At 36.0% G+C, this 21,609-nt stretch overlaps 1 protein-coding gene across 1 annotated transcript in view; it reads left to right on the forward strand.

Moving 5' to 3' along the window:
* LOC115225268 (adhesion G-protein coupled receptor G6-like) overlaps positions 1-21,609 on the forward strand; it is a 1,160,637-nt gene that overhangs the window by 475,879 nt on the left and 663,149 nt on the right. Inside the window, exons 17-21 of the mRNA XM_036513960.1 lie at positions 5,186-5,300; positions 9,238-9,407; positions 10,411-10,642; positions 11,130-11,301; positions 15,181-15,333. Coding sequence (XP_036369853.1) covers positions 5,186-5,300; positions 9,238-9,407; positions 10,411-10,642; positions 11,130-11,301; positions 15,181-15,333 — 842 coding nt within the window. The remainder of the gene's footprint in view (positions 1-5,185; positions 5,301-9,237; positions 9,408-10,410; positions 10,643-11,129; positions 11,302-15,180; positions 15,334-21,609) is intronic.

Below are 21,609 nucleotides of genomic sequence, written 5' to 3' on the forward strand. Positions count from 1 at the left end.
AATTCTCTTCGTTGAAATCCCTGCTTCTCACCACTCCCAGCTGTTTCTTTTTCTAATTTTGTTTTAATTACACAAATTAGTTCAGGCCATAAACGTTGTCTATTTATTCTGTATACGTCTCAATCTTATGGAGTCAAGGTGACTGAGACGTACAAATAGGCTTCGCTTAGCTGAAAAATTTTCACAATTCGGGTGTTTCATGAATTCAAAAAGTGAAACTTTTAGATGCTACCATTCTGAGTACCAAATCATTTGGTAATGTGGAAATGTCAATTTTGAACTAGAAAGTATAACTTACAGGATTAACCCATAGCAAACAAGGACCGAAGAAAAACACCCATTCTACTCACCTCCGTGTATAAATTCTTTTTTGTTATATTTAATTTCACTTCTTTTCACCATTAATACATCTAACTTTACACAAATTAACAGCCGACACCTCATTTTCAGTTTAGATTCAAAATATTAGAAATAATGAATACAGCTTTAACTATATGAAATTTTTATTGAAATGTCATTGAAAGATTGAATATGCGGTGTAAGTGCAATGACGGTTTAGGAGGAAAATTCAAACAGGTTCACTTCTGCGACTTACTCAATTTAGAAATAAATTTGAAGCAGACGGAATTGTACAGAAAATTCACAAAAAAACTTTTCGGAAGCCCATGGACATCGTTGAACCTCACAAAGCAATAAAGTGTACTAGAAATGTATTGCCCTAGTTGAATGAATTCTGTGCGGCAAACGAGACGCTAAATCGGAATTTCAAAATGATACCAACGCATTTTCACGTGTTATTACTGGAAAATCTACATTCCAAGAAGAGTCTATGATTGAAAGGAAGATGCTCTGGACCAACAGATTGGTTTTGAGCAAAAATTTATTAAAGGTGCTTATTTTCCAACTAAGATTGTTTGAAATGATGCCGTTATATTTAAATGAAATCGTTCTATGTAATCGCTACTATGGTATCCACTTGGGACCTGTGAATCTTAATATTAATAAGCAACATCCAATTAATCTATTAGAAGTTACAGTTTGGAACGTCGTATCAAAATTGATTAATAAGAGCATTTGTTGTTGATGGCACTGTAACTGGCCCCATTTACTTGAATTTGATGCGACAATCTGTCATGTTAAGCATTGAAGAGGAATTTGAAGAGGTGGAATATTTTTTCCAGCAAGCTGTGACGTCCCAAAATTATCAAAATAATTTAATGACTTACGTTGATGAGATTTTCCCAAACAAATATTTGGAACAAGAAGTTTCGGCAGAATACAGCCTGCATTCAGCTCATCTCACATCCCTGGACTTCATTTTATGGGGACACATAAAAGATAAGGTTTTACAGTACAAAACCAGCAACAGTCGATGATTTGAAGGTAGTCATTGAACGAAAGTGCGCAGAAATATCTGGTATTTCATGAGGCTTGAAATTGCATTACTTCACGTTATAAGCGGAGCGAGGACCGAACGACTATCAGATTGGAAACGTTAATAAAATAATAATATTCTGATAATGAAATGTATTTCAATAAACATTTCATAAGTATTCGATGAACATTCCAATCCCAACATCCCTAAACATCCCATCCCACCCCACCCCACCCCTTAGACCCAACCCATGCTTCCCGTACCCCCAACACCACCACATCACACACCACACCACACCACCACATCACACACCACCACACCACACACCACCACACCCAACACTACCTCACCACACACACCAACAAACCACACCACATCACACCACTCCGCGCACACTAGCACTGACCACTTCTCAGCACCTGCACCATCATCCACACACCTGCACATGCACACACGCACACTTCAAGATCGCCAGTCCCTTTCCACACGCACATACACACTCTCTATACGCACGCGGTCCTTCCTTTTAGCATCACCACTACTTTAATATCTCCCCTTCTTCCTAGCTCTCGTGTGTAACCCTTTTGTCCGGCATTCGGCATGATAGATAGCTAGCCACTAAACCTTTTTCTGTTTTCTTTCCTTGTTTATTTCTGTGTTCCTTTCTGACGAAGAGCGTAGGCTGGAAACGTAAAAGACTTTTTTCTATTCCTGAGCGTTAAACTAATACATCTGTTTGTTGTTTACACACTCGTCTTCGTCATTTGTTTTTGTTTAATTCTCACTACAGATATATATATATATACCGGAGTAAACACATAAATGTGAAACAAGGTGGGAAAAAGAGTACTCAACGAGTACTCGAACGTGAAACTCCGAGTAAGAGGTTTTGTTGAATTTCTGCTGCTTATAAATAAAGTATATATATATATATATTCAATTTTCAACTCAAAGAGGCGAGTCTGGTCCTATCCTCGGGTCAAGGCATAGAACGCATCCCCCAATATCAGCTGCGGGGCCCTACCGCATATGCTCTTTTAACCCCGTCGCATCATGCTGGTTCCAAACCTCTTTGAGCAACAACAAACTCACTCATCCGCCTGCAAACAATCTCAAAGCTATCCTATCATTTACAAACTTTCTTGTCTCTCTCACTCCATCATTGTTAACTACCAAATGCTTTCCTTACCCCATCCATCCAACCATTCACCCATCCATCCACCCACACAAACCGAGGTCTGCCTCTGATTCTGCTCCTTACCAATTCTGCTTTCATCACCCACCTTGCCATCCGCTCCTTATCCATCCTCTCCATATTGCCAAACCAACTCAGCATTCATCTATCCATGTTGTATGTTATCTATGGTAGATCTTCTCTCATTCATCCTCGCCTTCGCAGCCCGTCCTTCCTCATTCAGTCCATCTCCGTCACACCAACCATAGCCCTCAAACATTTCATCTCAAACACATCAGGTCGCCTCCTTTCCGCCACTCTTAGCCTCCACGTCTCTGCACCATATAATATTATCGGCACCATCTCACCCTCATAACACCTGTTTTCGCTTTTATCTCTCAACATACCTTTACCAATTCCAAGTATCTTACTGTCATATCTCACTCTATATCCCACTTCATCAACCAAACCCGCATCCGTCGTCACATGTGATCCCAGATACTTAAAAAACACTCATATCCTCTAACACCTCACCATTTATACTCACATCCATTCCATCTCACGAACATCTCATCACCTTACTCTTAGCTTCAGTTTCTTCCTCTCACATACTCCTTTAAACTCCCAGTTGCTCTTCCGAATCCGCCGCCAGTGCTGTATCAATAGCAAATAACAACAGACTTACATGCCGTTTCTCTCCATCTTCCCCCGCCATTTTGGGCCCCCTACCAAATGTACTAACATTCGCCTCTCTCACCACACCATCAATATGTAGATTAAACTGACATGGAGTCATCACATAACCCTGTCTTAAGCCTGCCCTCACACAAAACCACTCACTCACTACACCACCCACTCTAACACATGTCATAATTTCTCTATAAAATCTCTGCACAACTCTCAACGATCTGCCATCTACTCCATACAACCGCAACACCTGTCACATTGCATCCCTATTCACACGGTCACATGCCTTTTCTAGGACCATAAAGGCCCAATACACATCCCTCCCTTTTGCCAAAAACTTCTCACTCATCTGCATTACAACGAAAATTTGATTTGCACACCCCCTTCCACTCCTGAAACCGCACTGCTCCTCGCCTAATACGTTCTTTGTCTGGTTTCTTATCCTTTCAATTTGTATTCTCTCATACAGTTTACCAGCCACACAATAGACTTTTACCCTTGAAATTTCACATTTATGCCATTTCCTCTTGTACAGTGGCACTATACAAGCACTGAACTAGTCCAGCCATATAACAAACATTCATAAGCCTCAGTAACCATTAAATCACTGTCACTCCTCTTTTCGTTAAGGATTGCACTGTACAACCATCTATACCTGGCGCCTTCCGCTTAGCGATCTTCCTCAAGGATTCTGTCACCTCCTCCCTTCGAATTAAATTGTAGTTTCATTTTCCAACAACAGGCATTCTTCTCTCTCCTCCTACAGCCACTATACTTGCCACCCTATCATCCTCCAGATTTAACAACTCACTAAAATACTCTGTCCATCTCCTTTGTACATCCGGATTTCTTTTCAACAAATTCCCTTTTACATCCTTCACACATTCTTCCCTTTCTCCAACCACCTTTCTTACTCTCTCTACTTCTTTCCAAAACATCTTTTTATTTCTTACACAACTTTTTATCATGAACCTCTCATTTGCTTCCCATTTCGCCATCTCATCACCCTCTTGACTCTACTCTTGACTTCTCTGTAGCGATGCTAAGCTTCTCCTTCCCTTTTCTGCAACCACTCTTCAAAGGCCCATTTCTTACCTTCCACCGCGTCCCTTACCTGCTCATTCCACTACTCACTACATTTCCTCACACCCATTCCAACCACTCGTGTACCACATACCTTAGAGACACATCTCATTACTGCCTGTCTAAAGGCCACCTATTCCTCCTCCTCTACATCTCCTGCGACTCGAAGTGGACCGGTGGAACGTAGCCGCCGTATTCCCAGCGGGTCGTAAGAAGCCACTAAAAGGGGCGGGAGCGAGGAAACTGGGAATCCACTCCTACAAATCTTTACTCCCTAGAAAGACTAGATGTCGAATATATGTATTTAGTTACGGTATATTCCTTTAAAAACGTGGTAGAGTACAGCATAAAACTCTTCCATCTTCAGAATTACCTTGTGTTATCCGGTAAAAGTATCATACGTACTTCCTGGTTTATATTTGGACATTCATCGTGGGTGACTACAAAAATGAAGAATTTGAAGCCACAAGGAGGAGTAATCGCTACAACGTTTCCACGCAATGGAGTCCTCCAAGAATAGAGATGCTTCATTATGCAACTGTTTCTTTGCACAATGAGATCTAGTTGTGTTTCCTCAGGTGACATGTAAGTGTTGTCACTGTTGGTTTAAAATTAACGGCTTCAAGGTGATCTCCCCTGTCTGTCGTGGTTTGAATTTACTAGTAGTTGATTTTCTCATGGCATTTGCTTTCCTGGACTGTTTTGAATTGTAGTAAGATTTGAATGAACTTGGCATATCATTTGGGTACATCGCTGATTAGTTTCATACGCGTTTATCCAGTATGTGCATGCATTTTCCAGTATATAAAACACGGCAATGAATTCTGTAATAAATATTTCATATACATGTTTTATTTGTTTTCCAGTGTTTTGTGATGAAATCACTACAGCAACTAGCAATGGCACTTTCCATTGGCCAATGACAAGAGTAGGAACTAGTGTGACGATCCCATGCCATGCAAATGTAGCAACGAGATACTGGTTCGTTTCTATTGTCTTATTTCATTTCAAATTTTGAAGTTTTCTTATTGTGAGAGAATGTTTCATGACATAGTAAACAAAACGCCCAGAGAGATTAAGATGATTAAATTAATTAATGTCCGTCTGTTGAAATTATTCAATTCTGCTATTTTACATTTTGTACAGGATATCACATGGTTTTGCCTTCGTCTCATCACTGAGATTTCTTTTTTTTTTTGCTGATGTTAGACGAAGCTTTAAAACGTTTGTTGTTACGATTTCTGTAAATGCCAGAAGATGTCAGAAAATATATGTAGGGACGAAAACACATATGTAAACTCAGCCAACAATATTTATCCTCATTTCTATTGATTTCGGGGTAATATCCTTTTCATACGAATTTATGATTTACTCTAGAGCATACGTTTTGTTACTGTATTGTGGTGAACGAAGAAAGCAGGGAGTTGACTCATCATGGTGACTCTTCTTTCATTTTCACTACACAATTCCGTAAGTTGTGCATCTAAACTGTTACTTTCAAGAACCGAGTTTCACACGAGAATCGGCTGAAAAGCTCATAGAGTGACCAAGATACTCTCATGGAATTTGACAAAATGTGGTATATTTTTTTGTCAACATAGTTTCTCTAGCATTGTACATACTTCTTCAATCAGTGTTCCAATTCTTGAATCCTATTGGTGAAGAAGCTTTCATCTTGTTGGTGAAAAATCTTCAACAGTAGATATGGGGATGCTGATGATAGCTAAAAGGTGCCAGACCAGGAAAATAGGGAGGTTGATCAACCAGTTCAGTCATAATTATGCACAGAAGCCATTGAAACGAATGCCTTGTATGCTGGAGCATTGTCCTCATGAAACAAAACCCCTTTCGTCGGGTTTCTGGGCTTTTGTGACTGCGTTAATAACACAATGCCTTTTACATCCCCTAACATTGAAGCCATTACATTCCTAGCAGATGAAACGACGTTGACCTCCTTTGGAGCTGGTGAGGAGCGATTTTTCCAATGAATGGATTGTCTCTGGGTCAAAGTGTTGAAGTCACCACTCATCCTAGCTTCAGAAATACTCAAGGAAACCAATTTGATATATGTCATACTAGCAGACATACCCGGCGTTGTTCGATGTTTAAACGGCATAGTTTGTATCTATGATACAGTTAAGGTGAAACATATGATACGGGGAAATGGTGACAAAATATTTATGGAGTAACTAAAAGGATAAATGAAGCCTGGGGTGCACATTCAATAGCACCAGATGAGAGAAATCTGCATGAAAAAATGACGTGTCAGTGGAGGTATGAAGAAGGCACTTGAAAATAACACTGTCATGCGATGTTTCGGTTAGGAATCAATAGTTGTGGCTCAACCGTTCACTCCTGCGTGTAAAACCATTGTGCGACAATTGTGAAGACTACACAGCTCCCAAACGAAAACAATTCGGCATGCAGCTTCGAGATACACAAGGTCACATTATAGACACGATCTCTAATTAACGAGGTTGGGTCTTAGACACCATAAATTAGTAGATTAATTGTACACGCCATATTTCAGTCTGTAATCAATAACTGAAGAACATCTGTTTGGCTTTATCTATGCTTAGAAGGAAGACTAATATGGAAGTTAAAAGGAAATAGTTGAATATTTGTTCAGGATGTAACATATTTTAGCATATCTTTCATTATAAACGTAGTGCGTTGCAAACGGTTTTTATTCAAACAAATTGCTACCTAGGGTACTACGGGAACAGGCTAATATTGCTACCACTTAGACAACGCAGTTTGGAGTCTACATCGCTCCATCCATATGATACAACCTACTTATATCATTTCAGCAGTTGTCTTTTCCAGTTTGAACAGGAGTAATTCAGGAAGCCGTACGTACTCCAGGAAAGAAGGTTTTCTGACCCCAGGAATCACATTCTTTATTAGGTTAAAACTTTTAAGAGTCTAACAACATGTCTGAAACATACATAATGTAAGTTCCCGGTACAAACACACACACACACACACACACACACATCTTCGGTTATATACATATATATATATATGCGCGGAGTATACGAAACAGGGACAACTAAAGAAGGGGGCTATTCCTTGTGTTGTATGTCTTGTTTCTTCGTCGTTTGAAAAAAGTTCGTTTTCATGTTTTTGTTTTTATGTTTCCGTTTTTCATCCTGTCCAACGTTTTTTGATGTCCTGTACCTATATATGCATGTATATATACATATAGATGTAGGTATGTACATATATGTATGTATATATGCATATATATATATATTATATATATATATATATATATATATATATAGAGAGAGAGAGAGAGAGAGAGAGAGAGATAGAGAGAGAGAGAGAGAGATCAATAAATGGTGGGGTTGTGTTGACCGCACGTGGAGAAATGATAAGTAAGGAAAATTTTTTTTTTAAATGCAGAATGCTCAAATGAAAGAAAATTTTAATAAAATGAGAAATTATTTTTTAATTTTTGTACATTTTTATCATTATTCTTTTACAAAAAACAATGCAATTTTCTTTTTTTCCCCTTTCTAATTTAAAAAAAAAACTTCTTAAAACATAAATATTCTTGACAAGTCATACAATGACGAAAACCGGTTGAATAAATATATTTTATCAATTTCTCATTTTATTAAAATTTTCTTTCATTTGAGCATTCTGCATTTTTAAAAAAACTTTTTCCTTACTTATATATATATATATATAATATTATATTATATTATATTATATTATATTATATTATATTATTTCATGATCGAACGCCACGCATCCTGTTCCAAGTATATATATATATATGTGTGTGTGTGTGTGTGTGTGTGTACAGATAATGTCAGATTTTCCCGAGACGTGATCATCCGGTTCGCTTTTATTCAGGCGTCAGAAGACGTGGCTCGCAACGAGCTGAAGAAACATTTGTCATACCGAATTCATTCTGCAGAACATCCTCAACTCTCTCACGGGATATATTCTAATAGTATTGGCTATTTGATTTATTGTCAGTCGCCTGTCATTTAATACCATATGGTGAATACGACCAATATCTTCCTTGGTGGTTGTAGTGGTTGGATGTCAAGACCTTGGGTCATCTTCCCCTCATAAATTCCTCAGCCCATTTTTGCGCCGTCGATCAAGCTGGAGCTTTATCTCCTAATGTAGTAATCATGTCAGCTTAAATGTCCTTGGAAGGTAAACCCTTTTTTCTGCAGGGTTTTGATAACGCCACGATGCCAAATTTTATCCATTTTAAAGAGAAGTCGCTTTTGAAGTATTCGTTGAGCAGTCAGATGTCAGTTTACATGGAATCAATGCATTCATTAATATGTAGAGTTGAAACTAATGAATGCAAGATTTAGCATCACTCCTTCAGTTAACCTATAAACATTTCAACCCACCCACGTAAGTTTTAAGACTAAGTCGAGAGGTGGAATTAGTCAAATCAATGCATATATAAGAAAATATAGGTAAACTTACTACTGGTGCTGCTGCACATGACGACGACGACGACGACAACATAGACTGTGATGTTAATCAGGAGGTGGTGGTGAGGAATATGACACCGACGAAATGTAAATAAGTGATTTTCCTGCTCACCAACTAACAGCCTTGTGCCTTTAGATTCCATCAACCAGGCCATTTCAACCTATCCTGTAGTGAATAGCCATACCAACAAAATATTATAAATAAAGGCAGATGTAGAAAAGAAATGTTTCTCAAATTCTAAACCAGTAAGACATTATTTAAAATCGGTTTTGAGGACAGGGGGGTGGAATTGATTAGATATTACTGGCCAAACATATCACTGTATTTATCCTTCTTCCACTAGGCTATAGGTTCAAATCCCGATCAAGTCGATGTTTCTCTCACATCCTTCTTATATTGATGCAATAAAAGTGCATAAACCCGTCTGATAATATTTTATATGTTTCAGTTCTTCCGGAAAGATGGAATATTCCGAAATGCCAACAAGTCATTATGTGAAATCACCAAAATGTTCACCATTCACTGGTGTCTGGAAAGAACCAGACATGTCTCAGTGTTACAATACAGAGGGGATCACTCAACAACTAGAAAACATCACAAGTGAAGACATCGATAAAGGTGAGCGTTTCGAAATACACTTACAGTAGTATTAGTAGTGACATACGTGAGTTTCCATTACGCTCACTATGTATATATATATATATATATATATATATATATTATATATATATATATATATATATATATATATATATTTATATACATATATACATAGATGTATGTATATATGTATAGTCATGATAAGAATTATCTGTAAAGACGTGATACGTCGTAAAATCCCTTTTGTTCATCCAACAGCGTGTCACTAGAATCACTTATGGAAACGTGCTGACAGAAGCTATCACTTGGGAGATTTGTGTTCATGATTATATCGTTCTTCATGAATTTTCTATTGAATGGTTCAGTAGATAAAGTAGTAGACAGCAATAGATATATTACTGGTACACAACAATATTACGTTTTATTGGTGGTTAAAAAGTAAACAAATCTTCAAAGACGTAATCCATATAGCTGTGTAGCACTGAATGCGCGCAACTTACCACTTTCAACTGTTGCTGTCGTACTGTAAAATTAAAGAGATTTTCATAAGCATTCAGTGCTGTGATGACCTCAATTTCTCTGAGTCAATGAAGAAAACTGACCAATATGAAGCGTTAGATGTGCGGCCCGTTTTTCGTCTAGGTTCAATTTGTAATTGAACAATTATGTTGTTCAAATTAACAGCTGTTTATGATTGATGTTGTATCAACATTATTTATAAACACCTACAAACAAGGGTATGGCTTATTCAACTATAAAGGATCCCATATTGTTATGTAACGCCCCCACTCACTGTTTCAGTCAATTCCAGAAAGTAGGAGATCCTAAGGATGTACAGCAATGAGTATATACAAATGATGAAGTGGACACATTAAGCAATCTCAGTGCTATATGAATCTGAAGGGGTTAATTTACTTACATTAATTCATTAATAATTGTATGATGTTTAATTTGCATTTCATATTTCGTCTGAAAGCGACTATAAATTCCCTTAAATTTCATGCTAAATTTTCTATTGCAGAAAATGTTGAGGAGATTTCAACAATAGTCCGCGATATTTCCAAGAAATCAGTTTATTTCAAAGCAGAAGATATTGACTTGGCTGTTGATATTCAAGAGAAAATGCTGCCATTGATATCGAATGTGTCCACAAATATAACACTGAATAACATACTTCCTAGTATCAACAATATGATAGACACACCGGAAGAGATTTTGGTTGAAGCAGAACAATCAGATGGAACTGGGAGCAGGTAAAACACATTTCACATTTGCCGTCAGTGTATAAGCAGCGGCAGCAGCAGTAGCAGGGAAGTAGTAGTAGTAGTGTAGTAGTAGTAGTAGTAGTAGTAGTAGTAGCGGAGAAGGAGTAGTGTTGGCGGTGGCGGTAGCAGTGGTGGTGGATGTAGTAGTAGTAAGAGGAAAAGGAGGAGGACTGGTTGGGTTATCGACGGTTGCGGTGTCTCTAGTGGTCGTAGTAGCAGCGGTAGAAGATGTGGAAGAAGAAGAAGAAGAAGAAGAATGGGAACAACAACAACAAGAAAAGACGAAGAAATTGATAATGATGATGATTGTGATGATAAAGAAGCAACAACGGCAGCTGTAGCAGCAGACGTAGTAGAAACAATAGTAGCATAAACAGATTTATTAATCAATATAATTAGGGTAATTACGCCTATATCTAATTACGTATTTGAAACACACCCTTAGTTGAGATCTATTTTCTTGATTTTCTCACAGAATGCTGGACATTATAGAAGCAATCCCTGAAGAGATTCCACTGGAAGAGCAGCAACTCACAGTTTTACATCCTAATCTTGGTATTGGTGTTATCAAAGTGGAGAAGGACACGTTCAATGGTGCTGTCTTTGGTATTTCATTTGGAAATAAAGAAAACGAAGCAAAGACAATGGTACAGTACTTCCTCATGATTTCTCTCTTATTAACCGTTTGTTCTTAACACCCAAATTGATAAAATACATTACAGTGAAATATAATATCTTTATTATCATATAAAGTAGCGATGGTATAATGCTTGATGCATATTACAATCAATCCAAATGCAAAATACAGTATATATACTGCACAGATTAGCAACAAAGCTAAAATAATAATCATTTGTAATTTAGGTACAAAGCTCAAAGTTTTGGGGAAGGTGTCTAGTTGACTACACCAACGCCAATTCTCTGCAGAATCTGAAATTGGAGCGTAGAGACAAACGAAATGTTGCTAAGCATTCTCTCCGCCGTGCTAAGTTTTCTGTCAGCTCAATTTAAAACTAATGTAATAATTGGAGCTTATATACATACAACTGACCTTCACTCTCTTTCTGACCAAAATTCGATCGGGGAGTTCGATCGAAGAGGGTTCTTAATTCTCTGCTTACTTTAGAAGGTGAGATGAATATTTTCAAGAAGAATGCTACAACAGGCAAGACGAAAAACAAAACGGACTTTTTTGAGAAAGTTGGCAGAAGCCAAGCATGAGAAATGTTGAAATTACATATCACCAAAGAAATCGGATGGAAATTTGTTTTGAATAAACGGTGAATAATCCATCAAAGATTTTCAGCGATAAAAATCCCTTCATTTAATACGCGTTGGCAATACGTGAATATTACAAACAAATAGGGAAGGAAATTTTTATTAAATACGCTGTATTCGTTAATAGGGAATGCGAGCGATTTAAAATTAATGGACTAACACCAGATATGTTTAAATGCTTAATTTTCGTGCAAAGACTAACGGCAAAGAAAGATGCTGGAATTCGTAACTGAAGTCTGACTAAATTAGAGCAGAATTAGTAGCTAACACTAAAAGAGATAACTCAGGAATATCTCAGAGAATAATAAAGCTAACACACGATACGGAAGAGAGTGAAGTAACTAACTGCTGTCATATAAATCCGATGCAACCGAAAGAACTGACAAGCAGAAAATTAACTCATGTTTTGGATGCGCAGACTTACACTACATATTCGACTCTCCTTATAAACCTGGAAAATTCTTCAAGTGTAATAAGATAGGACATTACAAATCACACTGTAAAGCAAAACCCAGAAAATGGTTTAACGGGAAAAAGTTTATCGGGGACAAGAAACACAAACAAGACTCAAAAGAAGATAGTGTATGTAAATTTGATAATAGAAATGTAGAATTACAGTTCAGTACAGGGAGTGACATTACTTTAATTAATGAAAAAACGTGGAAAACAATAGGGAAACTTCAACTACAGAAAACCTCGAATATTGCATTTGGATTTTCGGAGATTGAATTTTTAAAGGTGAAATTATCTGTAAAGTTACGTTTCGAGGCAAGACTATAAAAGCGAAAGCTTATGAACTAAAACAAACCAACAACCTGTTTGGAACTGTTCAAATTATGGAATATACCCATAAAAAAGTGTTTGTAAAATTGTAATGTGGTCATGCGCAAGTTGTATAGAGAGTTAGAAAAACATTTGAAGTGAAAATGTCATTCCCTGATGGATTTTTTTGAAAGAATTGGGGTCGGTGTAATAAATTTATAGCAAAATTTCAGGTAAAATAAAATTCAGTACCGGTTTGTAAACCGAAACGTAATATACAGTTTGCAACAAGTGAAAAAGGAATTGGACAGACTGGAAAAATGGGAGTGATTCAAAAGATCCAATACTCAACAGTGTACGTAAAAAACAAAACAAAATTGTATGTGTAGATTTCTCGACGGGATGAACCGACTGTTTAAAACAATATCACTACCAGTTATCTAGCACAGAGGAAACCTCGAAACTAAACGGTGATAAATTGTTCTCGAAATTACATCATTCGGATGCCTACTTACAAATGCAAAGGGAAGACAAATTCACTAAGCTGTTATCAATTAATTCTCATAGAGTTCTATACAAATTTAATGGCTTCTCGTTTGATATAAAATTGAACCTACTATATTCCGACAAGTGATGGATGCGATGCTTGCAGAACGTGACTTCGCAATGTAAAAAATTCATCTAAAAAATTAGGACACTCTGATACTAAAAAATACTGAACCGTTTGAGGATACCGAGTTTGTAGCGATGCAGGCAGTGAGAGGAAATAAAAAAATGTAATGTTGTACGAGAATTACTAGTTGCATTAGAAGAAATTAAACGAAAAGCGGAAAATGATGAATGTATTAAGATAATTAAAGGAATTCTGAGTGCTAGAAGAAAATATTCTTTTGGCAGCAAGCAACACGAATTCGAACTGTTTTGTGACAATGTGCTCATGTGAGCCGAAAGAGAGGTACCGGCCACACTACAGATGCGAATGCTAAAAGAATTTTACATTAAATAACCGACTTTTCAACAATGAAATCATTGATGAAAATCTATGTGTATTGGCCAAGAATTGACCAAGTGAAGAATTAGTGAAAGCTTGCAGAGGCTGTACTCTAGCAGCAAAATTACCAATCACAAAATGGCTACCATGGGTAAAAAACAGATACCCCATGAACCAGACTCCATGTTAATTTTGCAGATCCCCTTAACGGTTCATCTTACCTTGATGTTGTAGATGGTGTTTCTAAGCGAATCGAGGTACCGAAGGGTAAAACACCGACATCCTCGATTACAGTACGATTTTACACAAATTGTTCGCCGGATATAGTATTCCTGATACCATTATGTCTGACAATGGAACTCAGTTTACTGTAGAAGAGTTTAAAAGATTTTGTAAAATGTTCTCTTTCAAATATGTGATTGCCATATCATCCTTGGTCAAGTGGACAAAGGAAGCGTCTTGTTGATACAGTTAAGAGGGCTTTGAAGAGAGTGAATGACAAAAATGACTTAGCACTTCAACAGTTTTTAAAAGTGACACCAAATTCCATTACTTTGTCTGGAATGTCACCTGCGGGATAAATATTCGCTAGGAAGATTAGATCTGTATTCGACAAGTTGTTACCGGGTCAAAACAGAAAAATATCGGACGAGAAAATTAAATCAAAATTTTTCAAAATTGGTAAGTTTTCTTTAAAACGTATAAAAACGGTGAAGGAAAGTGGTAAGACCAAGGGATTAATAAACAGGATAAGGAAAGTGTATTTTTGCTAAAAGGTCTCAATTACAAGACATATAAATCAATTAAAATGGAAAAGTTTACTGAGGAAACGGTCTCAAGAAACGAAATCTCAATGGAAGTCTTTTTTTATTACGTATGATGTACCAACACCTAAACAAATCTTCGAAACTACACGTTCAAGCATGAGAAAACAAAACCGAACAGAAATACTTGAAATAGACGCTAAACGCAAAAGATATTTAGTTCCTCGTGGAATTAAATTCTCATAAAGAGGTGACGTTATGGGAGAATCTTGAACCCCACCCACGTAACTGAATGTGGACTAATCGATTACAATAAGAAGTGAGTGCGCTCGCAGCAGGTGGTTGCACGGTATTAGTCCGACCTTATTGCTTCCGGTGTTAGTTCCACGTGTAGCCATTTAACAGTCAGTTATTGATCAGTATGCACTGCGTTCTGTATTAAGTTATATCTTTCTGCGATAATTTATTTTTAGATAGCCACAACCATTTATTTGTGTAATACCAATTTACACCAAACGTTATACCCAGGTCGTAATATTGTCCATGGAACATTTTCTATCCAACAGAGGTTGTTCAACCCAATATTTATGGGCTTCAAGAACCACTATTCCAAAACAAAATGATTTCACATTCGAAAGTTTATGAATGTGTATGACCTCGACATCATTCAGATGTAGTGGTGTTTTTTATTTATCAATTTCATTTGTTTTTCTTTCATTTTCTTCCAACAGATATATAACAACTCAGATTCATATCTACAAGTAAATGATAATGTAGACTTCATTTCATTACCAATGAGTTTGTCAAAACATCTGAAAACCGAAGATCAGTCTGCCGTTTCAAGGATTACGTTTTTCTCCCTGCAGGATGATAAGCTATATAGGGTATGGAACCAAAACGCAAATTTGTCTTTCTCCAGATGAATAAATGCTTGAATATTTCGTTGCCTTTCTAATAAGAATACTAACAGAACACAGCTGCAAATGGCTATGTATATATACATATGTATATACGCATGTTTGTGCGTGGGTGTATATAATTTATGATGTACATGCAAACGTAAGGCGCCGTTTTTTTTTTAGTTTTGTCTCGGCGAAACTTTTCTTAAGCAACTCAAACTCAATGTGCTGAAAGAAGAGCTCGTTCGGTAATGACAAAACAGAATCATAAGACACCGGTGTTTTGGTGTGATTTAGTCTCCACAGACATGAGTAAATTCAGAATCATTGCTCTAATATGGAAATCAGCAAATGTAACATTTGTTGATTAGTGCAAACCACATGCACATGCGCACACACACATATATTTATACATATATATATATATATATATATATATATATATATATATATATATATATATATATATATATATATATATATATATATATACACTCTTATGCATATTTGAATATTCATTCATTAGAGGAAGGAGCTGGTTTCTCACGAAGAAACACGGCTCTATCTTTGGAAGGTAGATAACAGAAACAAATTCATATCTTTACTGATAAATTCAGTTGCACAACGTGATATGCAGTGAGAGAACACGTTATTTGCCGAGAGATATACCAGCAGCCATTATGTTAACAATTTCTATGTAAAACAAATCATTCATTCTTCAGAGCAAGTACAACTGTTAGGTGTGATCTCATGCAATATATTGTAATATATATTGTATTCAGTTGTTTATACTGAGTAAAGTAATGCTCTCCAAGTACATCACTAGCGTTTCGTTTCAAAAAATTTCAGGACTTTAATAGAAAACATTACGTATTTACAAAAGGTTTGACATCATTTCCTTCGAAATAGTCACCTTCCGCAGCAATAAACAGGTTCTATCGTTCCTTCCACTTATGGAATCCAGTTAGGAAGTCGTTTTCCATAAACGAGTCAGGACCTTCTGTGATTCCCTCTGGATCTCGGCCACGCTCTTAAAACGGCAACATTTCAGCTAAATTTTCAGGTACTGAATCTGGCGAACAGGGCAGATGTAGGAGCGATACAATGTTGTTTTTGGTGAGAAACTCACAAGTGAGGAGAGCTCGGTGACTGGGTGCATTGTCGTCGTGAACAGACGAATTATTCACGCTCCAGAGATCTGGTCACTTTCATCAAATCTTCTCTTCCAAATGTTTCAAAGCATCGAAGGATGGATTTCCAATGCACAATGTTACATTTCCGCGAGGTGCCACTCGTGAAAGGTCTTCCAGACCGCTCATCGTCTTCCAGGGAAATCCTCCAGCTTTGAAGCAGTCGTGACACTCTCCAAACTTTGCATATGTCTCATTGCCTCGTTTTCGTAGCCTTGTCGAATCATGCTCAATATTTCTGGAAAAGGCGTTGCAAACTTAACGCAAATTTTCCCGTGGGCTTTTTATTCTTGTCCATGACAAAGTCGCAGTCAACAGCATATACGTAATCCCCAAAGCACAAATTTTACAACTTGCGAAGCAAACCTAGCGATGTCACTAGGCACACTGTTTCATAAAGTTCACTACTTGCTCTCACTGCACACGAAACCGTGTGCTGCCATCTGTTGGTGCGCTACAGAACTAGTCCGGACCCTTTTTTTATACAACCACGTATTAAACACTTCTATTGAAGAAATTAATTGATTTAATGACTTCTCTTTCTAGGTAACACAAAATTCCAGTACCAAAGCATATACTATGATTAACAGTAATATTATTGCTGTTAATATTCCTAACATTAAAGTAACCAACCTCGATGAACCAGTTAACATATCATTCAATTTAAGATATCAGGTAATAGCTATGTGTCTATCATAACTGTTTTTTTTTTGTTTCATTTCAAAGCCATATCTTTTTCCTCTTGAAACACAGTACTAGTAGCAGCGGTAGCATTAGCAGCAGCAGCAGTAGTAGTAGTAGTTGTTATTGTTGTTGTTGCTGGTGTTGTAGCTGTTACCGTGTTGAGAGTTATAACTTTATGTTTATAATGTAAACGTTGTGTGATGATGGAGGCATTCTTTTTTCATTCCAAGCTTTAAGTAGTTTGTCTTGTATTTTCCTATCCACACCATAATGCTTTAATATCTTTCCGTATTGGCTTCATTCATTATGGCCGTGTAACTTAAGTGTGAATTACTTCGGGCTTTCATATGGTGATCGTTGTTACTGTTTATTTTCATGTTCTACCTGACCCAGTAAATCTATGAAACACATCCCAGACATCAATATCTTATCAACTTGTATATCGTTAATTGTTTCTAGAACCACACCATCCAATGTCTTCTTCTTCCACTTTTATGGTGAATGCTGTATACTATGAGAATATACATAGATGTATAAATGAGGTAAAATGGTGAGTTAAGCAATGCCACAGCCAATGATGTTGGATTCCCAATGCCAAAAGCAAACAAAACGTCGTTTGCTATGATGTTTTGACGTTTTGATAACGTAATTAACAAAGACGCATTCCATGTATTTTAATTACAAGCTAATTTGATTAAATTATCAGAATGTTTTTTTTTTTCAGAATGCCACCAACCCACAGTGTGTTTATTGGGATGAATCTCCTGGACAGATTCCCAAATGGTCACCCAAAGGCTGTAATGTATCCAAGTATGAACCTGGACAGAAAGCACTTTGTTCCTGTGACCATCTGACAAGTTTTGCCCTACTAATGGTTTGTAACATTATGACAGCTTGTTAATCACCTTTAATTAGACTGTTTGTGTCTATGTATTAATAATTTTCACGCACACTTAACTTTCTGTTCGTGAATATTTTGGTAAATATGTAAGGTTGAAGGTTAATAGTAAATTTGTGGGTTATTTACATTATTTACATTTGACGGATATTTGTCCTCATCTTGTTTGTTGTTAACACAAAGTTTCGGCTGATATACCCTCCAGACTTCATCTAGTTTCTTGTGGAAATTTCGGACCTGGGTTCTCATTTCTAAGGTATTTTTCGATGTTATTATTAGCTTTGAGTCTCTACATCTACACAGGAAATTTAGATAGTTTGAAAGACGAGCAAGTTTTTGATGGGGTGTCTCTATATGTCTCCATTGAAGTCTAATGTCAGCTCCGTACCGATTAGATAATACAGTTGTTTCCAACGTAAATAATGTAAATGATGTACATAATTCCTCATCTCTTAAATATAGAACTGTAAATATGTGGGGTTGAAATATTGTAAAAAGTCGTTGTTGTTCTTGTTGCTATAACTGTTGTTTATTAGTTTAAACTTCGGGTGGTGCCCTTTAAATGTACCAAGCTACCATCGGTGACAAAATACCTGAGAATTCCTTCATCATTGATGTGAAGAAAAATTGAGAGAGATAGTCACTTGTCCTGGCTTGAAAATTTATTGTGTTGAAACCATCTGAATGGTAGTTTAGGTGATAAAGACATATTTAAAATAGGAAAAGCCTCCGTAGCACAAGAAACATGTTTGCAGCTTAGTTGTTAAACCCTTGGTCTTTTCGTGATTCGGTTACAAGATCTCTACTCTCATTAATGAGATTTCTTCTACTGATGCTTTATTTTTATATCCATAATGCACATGTGTTCAGTACTTGTTATTTATACAAGACTTCTGATAACCACAAAAATAGAATTTGCGCCTGTCTATGGCACAAGTTTTAACCTACATGATACGTGTTAGTTCACTCCATACCAGTTCTACTATCACCTGATGTCACAAGAACTAACATCAAATAGACAGGTCGCTTCTATATATATATATAATTGATTCGGTGAAACTGTCTCTCATCCAACATGCAAAGAATGATTTTCCACTGCTATCTTTTTCTCTAATGCAGAATACTGTAGTTCTCGCCTTCACCATCAACATCTTATACACTCACAATTTATATAATTATTGACCGACATAGAAAGGAATGGTAGGAAGAATTAATACGTTGTTTTTTGTTTCTGTTGCAGAATGTCTACCAGAAACCGGTAGTAAATATTCACCCCTTATCTATTACATCTTACATTGGCTGCGGAATATCATTTGTCTGCCTCATTCTTACAATAATAATTCATGTTTGTTCCAAGTAAGAATTTCATTTTCTATTTTCTTTTATAATCTGATTAAATACGCGACATCCATCAGTTTATGGGATTCTGACAGACTGGTAAGATCGAAGTGATTGATATCTGCAAGAAAAACCATGGATGAGGAGAGAATTCCCGAACGTTGTCACTCCCATGGGTGATTGATTGAAGAACTATTTTAGGGCAAATTTGTGTCCCACATTAAGGGTAATAAAAAAGAAAGCAAGAACGGATAGGGAGCACTATCCTGTGTTTCAGTAAAGTTAGGTTATAGCTTGAGAATTTAGAAAATTATTGACGAATATAGTAGTTACAGTAGTGCATCTATCTTTACTATTAGTAAAATACCAGTCTGTGTTTTTTAATACTGTTTGTTATTGAGCAGGTTGTGGTAATGTGTTGGTGAGTTAACATTTGCCATTCAACCAAATGAACTAGTTTTCGGTCTGATTGAGAATCCATGTGTGTGTGTGTGTGTTTATATACGTACATCGGTCTACATACATACATACATCCTTACCTACCTACCTACATACATACATACATACATATATACATACATATATACATATATGCATACATACATTCAAACATACATATGAAAATACGATCATGCATACACATATCACAGATACAATTCTTCATTCATACGTAACTACATACATTACATCATCCCGTATGTAATTATTTACATATATTCATACACATATATACATATATGCATACATACATCAAACATACATATGAAAATACATCATGCATACACATATCACAGATACATTCTTCATTCATACGTACTACATACATTACATCATCCCGTATGTAATAATATTTACATATATTCATACATACATTCAAACATACATATGAAAATACAATCATGCTTACACATATCACAGATACAATTCTTCATTCATACGTAACTACATACATTACATCATCCCGTATGTAATAATATTTACATATATTCATACATACATTCAAACATACATATGAAAATACGATCATGCTTACACATATCACAGATACAATTCTTCATTCATACGTAACTACATACATTACATCATCCCGTATGTAATAATATTTACATATATTCATACATACATTCAAACATACATATGAAAATACAATCATGCTTACACATATCACAGATACAATTCTTCATTCATACGTAACTACATACATTACATCATCCCGTATGTAATAATATTTACATATATTCATACATACATTCAAACATACATATGAAAATACAATCATGCTTACACATATCACAGATACAATTCTTCATTCATACGTAACTACATACATTACATCATCCCGTATGTAATAATATTTACATATATCATACATACATTCAAACATACATATGAAAATACGATCATGCTTACACATATCACAGATACAATTCTTCATTCATACGTAACTACATACATTACATCATCCCGTATGTAATAATATTTACATATATTCATACATACATTCAAACATACATATGAAAATACAATCATGCTTACACATATCACAGATACAATTCTTCATTCATACGTAACTACATACATTACATCATCCCGTATGTAATATATTTACATATATTCATACATACATTCAAACATACATATGAAAATACGATCATGCTTACACATATCACAGATACAATTCTTCATTCATTCATACGTAACTACATACATTACATCATCCGTATGTAATAATATTTACATATATTCATACATACATTCAACATACATATGAATACAATCATGCTTACACATATCACAGATACAATTCTTCATTCATACGTAACTACATACATTACATCATCCCGTATGTAATAATATTTACATATATTCATACATACATTCAAACATACATATGAAATACAATCATGCATACACATATCACAGATACAATTCTTCATTCATACGTAACTACATACATTACATCATCCCGTATGTAATAATATTTACATATATTCATACATACATTCAAACATACATATGAAAATACAATCATGCATACACATATCACAGATACAATTCTTCATTCATACGTAACTACATACATTACATCATCCCGTATGTAATAATATTTACATATATTCATACATACATTCAAACATACATATGAAAATA

Source organism: Octopus sinensis, linkage group LG27 (assembly GCF_006345805.1).
Source record: "Octopus sinensis linkage group LG27, ASM634580v1, whole genome shotgun sequence".
Classification (NCBI taxonomy): Eukaryota; Metazoa; Mollusca; class Cephalopoda; order Octopoda; family Octopodidae; genus Octopus; species Octopus sinensis.